We start from the raw sequence: 8821 nt of genomic DNA on the forward strand, positions 1-8821 counted from the left end.
GAGATTGGCTCAAGTTTAGGATATTTTTTTAATGGAAATACGTAGTTAGTTGATTACATGCATATGCTGAAGGTGATGCCTTGCTTTGATTGTGGCTTGTGTCTTTGTGTTCTGCTACCTTTTCATGAAGTGCTATTATTTTTTAATATGGAAAGTTGGGGCATGGTGTTCTTTTGGGTCACTTGTCGACATGAGTGCCGTAAACCTGAGTACTGTTAAGTTGGCTGTGGGAGAATTCTCTGAAGCCAAACATAATTGATATCAGTCGTGGATGCCTTTTATGCTAGTATTCTCTGTTCTTCAGTTTATTTACTTGTTCTTCTTCCTGTTGGGAAAGATAAAATCCTTTTGAAGTTTATTGTATTGTTTTTGTTGACCACATCATTTGAGCACTACAGGAAAATTGGGAAAAGGCGACCCTTTTTTGCCGACGCTATCCACAAGCGTCGGGAAAAAATACCCCAGGCGTCACATATCCTCACGCTTCAAAGAAGCGTCGGTGGCTACATGTGTATAAAGCATTTCTGTTGTCCCACCTACACATGTGAAAATTTATGTGTATAAATTGGATATATATACATGTGTATGCATGCATTTATGTTCATAACTCACATGGATGCTCTCAGATAAGCATATAGAGGTGCCATGGATCAGGAAATCACCATATATTGAAAGGTATGCTTAACTGTTCATGTAGATATGATTTTGTCTTGTACAACTCTATTCAGATGAAAATTGAGATTGCTCAAAAATTCAGCCGGTGTCCATCTAATTGTATATAATCATTTCTTTTGTTCTCCCAAAGTTTATTCTGCTTATTAGGTTTATCCCAAGTTTAGAAGCACATATAAATGTATCTAATATCATCTATCATGGAAGAAGCCAATGGTATATAATTATGTTTGGATGAATTTACTTGGTGTTAATTGTCTCTATCTGTATTAGTTCCTTTTTGACAGCCAATCCTTCCCATTAGGAAACAAGATGGAAATCTTGAACTCTTGATTGAATCTTGGGTGAAAATATTTTGTATTTTAATCTCGTTTATAATTTAGATAGTCTGCTAATTAATTATTTAGTTGTGGATTCTGTTGAATAGAAGCTACTGCTGACTTGTTATTCTTCTGCTCAGATTGGTAGATGAGCTTGTTCTTTTGTGCAAAGAATCTGCAGTAAGAAAGAGCCGTGAAGTTATCCGCAATCACATTTTACAATTACTGTTGTTGATTCAGAAGTAAGAAAAAAATGCCCTATTTATTAATTGTTTCATTTTACAAAGCATTTCTTTATACATTTACTTTATACACATGTGAAAATTTACTTGGGTTCTCATGCTCCAAGTAAATTTCTTGGGTTCTCCTGCTCCAATATACATTTATGACATGACACAAGAAAAGAAAAGAATATGATATGGCATAAGAAGCCCACTTGTGCCTTTCCCTTCAAAGCAACTGCATTTAATGATATGCATTTAACGAGCAGAAATATCAATGGTCCTGGGTTCTTAAAAGATAAATTCATAAAAGAAAAAAAAAACACTTGACAGGAAGTATACATCATATGCTAATGCCATCACCAAAGCATGAAGCAACAGAGGACGCTTGGTTAATTTATTAATTTTTTTTTTTTTAGGAGGTACTCCTTGTCATTTGCTGTCTAATGTTTTTAAGGGAATGCAATGAAATCTAGTATGATAAGGCTCTAAAGATCAATATAACTGAAAGAAGTACAAGGAATGCAACTTCAATGAAAGCAGATACAGATATGATGCTCCATTTCAAGGGATAGCTATAAATTCTTCCACTAAACTCATTTTAATTTCATTGGACCAATCAAACAAAACAACAGAGAAGTAGACAACGATGAGTTGTACCGAATTATAGATGTGATTATATGCATTTTGGAAATTATGTAACCAGCACATGCATTAGAGAGTCGTAGTTAAGGCAGTAGAGCATTCAGAAAGTTGAGTACAAAATGTTGGGTAATAAAGTTGATCCAATCAAATGAGTGTGGTAAGGATATTAAAGCTCAAGGTAATGCATGGTGAGAAGAAAAGGTTACAATGGTAGTGGGTGTATGATTGCAATAGTTGAGGACAAATGGAGAACAATTTATTGAAATGGTAAATGCATGCAGAATTAAAAAAAAAGGTGGTCCTTATATATGAGTGAACCTTAGCCTCATGTCAAAGGGCTAGAAACTAAAATTTGGCAGTCTAGGATAACAGGAAGTTATTGGAAAGGATTTTTAAAAGCCCCAAAAGCCAGCAGTGACTGGTGGTTATGGCTAGTAGAATTTTCGATAATAAGGTATAGATAGTAAATTACTTATTGCGCTTCTAAGACCTTACTTATGTGTATTCTATTATCATATTCCGAGTTCTGCTTTTTCCCACAAGTTCAGTTACCATGAAATTGCAGAAAATTAAACTATAGAACATATCTAAAGCCAAAGTTCTTTTAGCTATCAACCAAAACCCTTTCACACTTAAATACCTTTACTGCAAAGATTCAAGAAGCCAATAGAATTAGAGCAATCAACCACCTATCCTTGTATGACTTTTGAATGTTCTGTTGTTAGAATCAAAAAATAAGGAAAAAACAAAAGGGAGACGATTCTTTTTTGTGCATTCCAGGTAACAATATGCCTCGAGGGAGACGATTTAGAGATGTGGAGTTCCAATATTCTCAAGTGGGATCTACTTCTGAGCAGTCCCTGCAGTCCCAGCAGCCATATGAGTACCAGCAGCACGAGTCAGGATCTCAGCACGAGCCTCCTGCTGATTGTCCGGAGGATGAGCTCCGGATCCAGGGTAATTCGATTTAAAGTTCATATTTTATGTTCATATTTGTCTTCAACTTTTTAAGACTTTTTAATTTTAATAGATGGACAAGGGACGGTGAGGACGAGACGGGGACCCACTCAAGCAAAGGATGTGTGGAAGCTTCCTCCGGGTGAGAAGATCATCATCCGATGCAACGAATTGGGGCAGCCCATCAATAGAGCTGGAAGTCTACTATCAAGCTTTTTAGGATCGGTTGCACGCAAGGGTCAGCTGTGTCCACTCAACTATACGAAGTGGAATGACATGCTTCCTTCGTATAAGGTTGAGCTTCTTAGACTTATACAGGTAATGAATTGAATTTATTCTTTTTAATTCGACACCTCCTGTATATTAATTTGCTTAGTATCATAATTTTATTTTAGATGTTTAATATTATTATAACATTCTGAATCTTGTTGTAGGATAAGTTTGTACTCCCTCCAGAGAGCCATGATTGGGTGCTAAAGTCCCTCAATCGCAAATGGAAAGAATATAAAGCAAAATTGAAGACGGACTTCAAGCGCGAGGGTATGACAGAGGAGGAGGTTGCTCGTGTGACTCCTCCTGATGTATACCCTCAGCAGTGGAGGGAGCTTGTTCACTACTGGTTTTCTGAAAGAGGACAGGTCACGTATATTGTTTCAATATTTTATATTATCTTTATTATTAATATAGATTGCAAATATATACATTGAATCATATTATACTGTGTGCTTTTATTTTGGCAGACATATTCTAATATTGGCAGAGCTGCACGAGCATCTCAAGCAGTTCCTCATACTTCAGGCTCGAAGAGTTATGCGAGACGTAGAAATGAATTCGTAAGTTCTTTTGAAACTATTTGAAATTTTACTAACATATAGCACGTATCATAATATATAGTTTGCCAATATACTTTCCGTATGTGTAGATAGTAGAGCATGGAAGGGAGCCTGGTGAGGTAGAGTTTTATAAGATGACCCACACTCACCGAGATGGCAGCTTTGTCCGGGACGAGTCGAGAGATATAGTTGTATGTATTCATTTTTGCTTTGTTCAGAATATTTTTTTAAAAAAATTTAATTTTTTTTAAATATTAATGTGACATTTTTTTTGAGAGATATATAGGAAAGAGCTACAACTCTTATTTCAGAGCGTGTCGGGGAGTCATCATCATCCGATGCGGCCAGTCGCGTCGAGGCTCAGGTCTATACCGAATTAATGGGCCCAGAACGTTATGGTCGAGTGAGGGGTTATGGTGTTGGAGTTACCCCCACTCAGTTGTCTGCAGTGAGCCGATATACCCAAGATGCTAGACAAGGTAGTAGCACTGCAGAGGTTTGTAGTCTGAAGGCAGAGATGGCACAGATAAAGCAGTCATATGAGACAAGGATAGAGGAGATGAGTCAGAGTCATAGGACCGATATGGAGGAGTTGAAGCAGAGCCAAGAGTTGAAGATACAATCTTTGCAAGATCAGCTTGACCATATTTCATCCTTTTTGCAGAGATTTGCTCATGCGGTACATAACTAAATCTATTTGAATATTTTATGTAATTATAATGTATTCTTATATGAGCGTGATGACTTTCGTATTTTTAGTTTCTAAAATATTTTTTTTTTGTAGGTTGATGATACTTCATCTACTCGTAGAGATGATGATGCCGACCCTTGATACATATTGTAGATTGTGTACGTAGGAATTTGACTTGTATGTTTTTAAAATTTTGGAGATTCCTTTGATTAATCTTGTATGATGATCATGAGATCTTTTTTGAGCAACATGATAAGTAGAATCTATCAAAACCTATGTGCCTTCTTCCGCTTTCCTTCATTGTTAGAATGGAATGCAACATCCAATTATTTGCTTTTCTAATTAATTGCTGTGAGTTCATTTTGAATCATATTTTATTCTATGAGCAGGTCACTTGACAGCTAGGAGTGATGTCTACAGCTTCGGGGTTGTCCTTCTTGAGCTCTTAACAGGACGCCGGTCTGTGGACAAGATATTCTATATTTTCTGATTGTATCAATCTTTTTTCTGAATGGAACAGGCATGGAGGCAGGGCTTATGCTTTGTGATTGCCAGCTTGTCCCAGGATCACTACAGATTGGCATTTATGGACGACTTTGTATGTACGGATCACTTGATACTATTTTCAAATTATTGATCATATTGTTTCTTGATGCAAGGTTCTGAGGTGTACTGTCCTTTTCTTTCAGTGAAACTTAGCATCAAGTCCTTCAAGGTGCCAGAACTTTTTGTTGAGATTCCTCAAAATGCTACTGTTGGTTCCTTGAAGGTACATGATCCCCTAATATCTTTTTATTTCATGTTCTGCTTTGTTACCAACATTATGCACATTCTTTATTTTATCTGTTCCATTTGGTACAGACCAAAGCCTTTGGAATCTCGCATTGACAGGATTTTTATATTTTTATTGTATTAAGCTGCCTGTATTAATGCAATAGAAATCGATAACCCGATAATCTTATAATTGTTTTACTATAGCTGACAGGTTAGCATGTGAATTTGTGAATGTTACGTTCGTGGAAATTACTTAATGTTTTATGACTCTTAAAACCCTACTTCCTCAAGGCTCATTGTAGTTTTGCAGCACACACTTTCTATTATTATATAATCTAACCCAATAAATGGTAATTTTTGTTGTTGCAGTCGCAAGAATTCTTTCAATATCTTTTAGAATGTTTAATGACAATACTCGCCCGAGCAAGGAGCGGAGCAGAGCAGAGCTTAAGAAGACTCCGGTCTGTGGACAAGACTCGCCCGAGCAAGGAGCAGAGCTTGGTTGACTGGGCTCGCCCCAAGCTTAATGACAATATTGTAGAGATGATGATGCCGACCCTTGATACATATTGTAGATTGTGTACGTAGGAATTTGACTTGTATGTTTTTAGAATGTTTTTGAAGTACAATGTAATCAAATATGATAATATGAATGTAATCAAAGTTCTTGTTTGTGACTCGTATTTTGTTATATATGTGATTCAGTGTATTTGTTTCTATTGTTTTGTTAGAATTTAATGTACACAGAGTACTTAAAAATTACTTTCATAAAATTTTTTTTTAAAAAAAAAAATTAATGCCGACGCTTATAAGCGTCGGAAAAAGCAACCGGAACGTAAAGTATTGGCACGCCTTTAACGACGCTTATAAGCGTCGGCGTCTTAGGAAACGAACGACGCTTAAAAGCGTCGGCATAGACCGGTTAAACCCGACCCACGCCCAACCGGAACGTAAACTGGCACGTCTTTAATGACGCTTTTAAGCGTCGGCCTAACCAACCGTTATCGCCGACGCTTATAAGCGTCGGCGTCTTATAAAAGGAACGACGCTTAAAAGCGTTGGCAAAGACCGACGACGCTTTTTTAACGCGTCGGGTTAAACCCGACCCACGCCCACCTGCCCGACGTCTGACTCACGCTTTGTGAAGCGTGGGCTAGGAATTCGCCGACGCTTATAAGCGTCGGTAGAGGCAAAAAAAACCGTCGGGAGTTATTCCTTCTTTTGTAGTGAATGCAAGAAGAACTAAACCAATTTACTAGAAACAAGGTATGGAACCTAGTTGAACGACCCTCTGAATATTCAATTATAGGTACCAAATGGATATACAAAAATAAACTTGATGAAAATGAAATTGTGATTAGGAATAAGGCTAGACTAGTAGCAAAGGGCTATAATCAAGAAGAATGTATAGACTTTGATGAAACCTTTGCTCCTGTAGCTAGACTTGAGGCAATTAGATTATTACTAGCATTTGCATGCTCTAAAGATTTCAAATTATTTCAAATGGATGTAAAAAGTGCATTTTTGAATGGGTATATTAATGAGGAGGTGTATGTAGAACAACCTCCTGGTTTTAAAAATCATCAATACCCCAATCATGTGTATAAATTAAACAAAGCACTTTATGGTTTGAAACAAGCACCTAGAGCATGGTATGAAAGACTTAGCAAATTTCTACTAGATCATGAGTTCTATAGGAGAAATGTAGATACAACACTGTTTCTAAAGAAGAAAAACAAAGAAATGTTAGTAGTGCAGATTTATGTTGATGATATTATTTTCGGTGCTACTAACAATCGCCTCTGCGAAGAATTTGTTGACTTGATGCAGAGTGAGTTTGAAATGAGCATGATGGAAGAGCTGAATTATTTTCTTGGGCTTCAAATCAAACAATCTGAAGAAGGGATCTTCATCAATCAAGCTAAATACATCAAGGAGATGCTTAAGAAGTTTGATATGGAGGGAAACAAGTCAATCAGCACACCCATGAGCTCATCATGCAAACTAGACCAAGATGAATCAGGTAAATCAGTAGATCAAAAGATGTATAGAGGTATGATAGGATCTTTATTATATCTCACTGCAAGTAGACCTGATATCATGTTTAGTGTATGCATGTGTGCTAGATATCAATCTAATCCTAAGAAATCTCATTTAATTGCAGTCAAAAGAATCTTTAAATACCTAATAGGAACAAAAAATATAGGTTTATGGTATTCTAAAGAATCTAGCCTGAACTTAATAGGATACACAGATTCAGATTTTGCTGGTTGTAAACTTGATAGAAAAAGCACCAGCGGGTCATGTCAATTCTAAGGAAAAAATTTAATCTCATGGTTTAGCAAGAAACAAAACTCGGTTGCATTATCTACTGCTGAAGCCGAATATGTTGCTGCCGGGAATTGTTGTGCTCAAATCATGTGGATCAAACAACAACTTGAAGATTATGGAATTAAACAAGATAAAATTTCCATTAATTGTGACAATACAAGTGCTATTAACCTAACTAAGAATCCAATTCAGCACTCAAGAACCAAACACATTGAAATAAGACATCACTTTATAAGAGATCATGTACTGAATGGTGATGTTACACTTCAATTTATTTGCACTGATGATCAACTAGCTGGCATCTTCACAAAACCCTTGAGTGAAGAGCGATTTTGTGTGCTTAGGAGAGGATTAGGAGTGACTGATCCATCCTAGTGATGTTCTTTTCTAGTTCATTGATTTTGATGATTAGCTTGTGTTAAATATAGAGTTTCTCATCTATGACTATCAAATCAGATCATAAACTTAGTAATTATCCCTTGTTTGGCACGAAAATAGCATGATTTTTAGGTGCGTGCCAGAGTTCGAGTCGACTCGGATACGTTTCAGAGTCGGCTCATGAGGGGGAGTCGACTCGCACATAGATAGGAGTCGACTCGAGGTCGATGGCATCATAGGGAGAGTCGACTCGCGCATATTTTGGAGTCGACTCGAGGTCGAGTCGACTCGCGACTTATTGGAGTCGACTCGCGGTCGGGAATCCGATGTTTTAACCCTAATCGAAGTGTTTAATCGACACTTCTATTCACCGCCTCCACTGTTCACAAACCCTAGAGTCGTCTCCGACCTCTTCTCCGACCTCCATTAGGGCTTTTTCGTCGAGTTTCTTCCGATTCCTCGTATCCTTTCCCCCTCTCTAGGTCTAGGATGCCTCGAAAAGTAGTTGTCCCGACCGGAAGAGGCCCCAATCCGCGAGCGGCGCCGAGCGACGGTCCAAGGCTCGGAATGAACCCGTGAGGCCACAACCTCCGGTTCCTTCCCCGCCGAGGCCGGTTCCCTCGCGTCCGTGCACCGGAAAGGCGGTCTCCACCGGGAGGTATGTCAACTTTGACTACCTCTCCCGGGAAGGCTTCAGAATAGGGGATAGGTTAAGGGCCCAAGGGTTAGAGATGTTTTGCTCCCTAGATCTCCCTACTTACCCGGGGCTAGTTAGGGAGTTTTACGGGACAGTAGCCAGGGTTCATGGTGGGATACAGGAAACTGTAGTGGATGTCCCTTTATTTATTTCAGAGGATTTTATTGCACAAATCCTTCATCTTCCCCAAGTAGGGGTGTTTCCCTCTCACCCAGCCGATAGGATGGAGGCCCTTACGGCTATACTAGGGAGTCCACCCCAGTCCCCCCTTGATGAGGTGTCCGCTAGTCAGCTATCAGTTG

At 38.3% G+C, this 8821-nt stretch overlaps 1 protein-coding gene across 10 annotated transcripts; it reads left to right on the plus strand.

The window, feature by feature from the left end:
* Nucleotides 1-205: 205 nt before the first annotated feature.
* LOC120105443 (probable serine/threonine-protein kinase PBL8) lies at nt 206-5767 on the plus strand. Of its 10 annotated transcripts, XR_005507836.1 has the most exons (6): nt 206-675; nt 1133-1234; nt 4729-4766; nt 4860-4937; nt 5029-5108; nt 5483-5763. XR_005507836.1 is itself a non-coding variant. In XM_039117918.1 (5 exons), exons 3-5 carry the CDS (start codon nt 4862-4864, stop codon nt 5699-5701), a joined length of 375 nt encoding a protein of 124 aa, XP_038973846.1. In that variant the 5' UTR covers nt 4440-4497; nt 4729-4766; nt 4860-4861; the 3' UTR covers nt 5702-5760. The 10 variants fall into 10 exon arrangements, 6 of the variants coding, with proteins under 6 accessions (XP_038973844.1, XP_038973846.1, XP_038973843.1 ...); XR_005507837.1 differs by lacking the exon at nt 4729-4766; XR_005507834.1 differs by having other exon boundaries at nt 4729-4937; nt 5483-5762.
* Nucleotides 5768-8821: the final 3054 nt, after the last annotated feature.

This window comes from Phoenix dactylifera, unplaced genomic scaffold (assembly GCF_009389715.1).
Source record: "Phoenix dactylifera cultivar Barhee BC4 unplaced genomic scaffold, palm_55x_up_171113_PBpolish2nd_filt_p 000284F, whole genome shotgun sequence".
Classification (NCBI taxonomy): domain Eukaryota; kingdom Viridiplantae; phylum Streptophyta; class Magnoliopsida; order Arecales; family Arecaceae; genus Phoenix; species Phoenix dactylifera.

What these genes read in the sequence shown, in the direction of transcription:
- LOC120105443 (XM_039117914.1), top strand. Translation starts at nt 4,461, where the DNA reads ATGATGATGCCGACCCTTGATACATATTGTAGATTGT. An exon ending in TGATACATATTGTAGATTGT is followed by an intron (nt 4,498 to 4,859) that starts GTACGTAGGAAT and finishes TGAATGGAACAG; the next exon opens with GCATGGAGGCAGGGCTTATG. An exon ending in TGGCATTTATGGACGACTTT is followed by an intron (nt 4,938 to 5,028) that starts GTATGTACGGAT and finishes CTTTTCTTTCAG; the next exon opens with TGAAACTTAGCATCAAGTCC.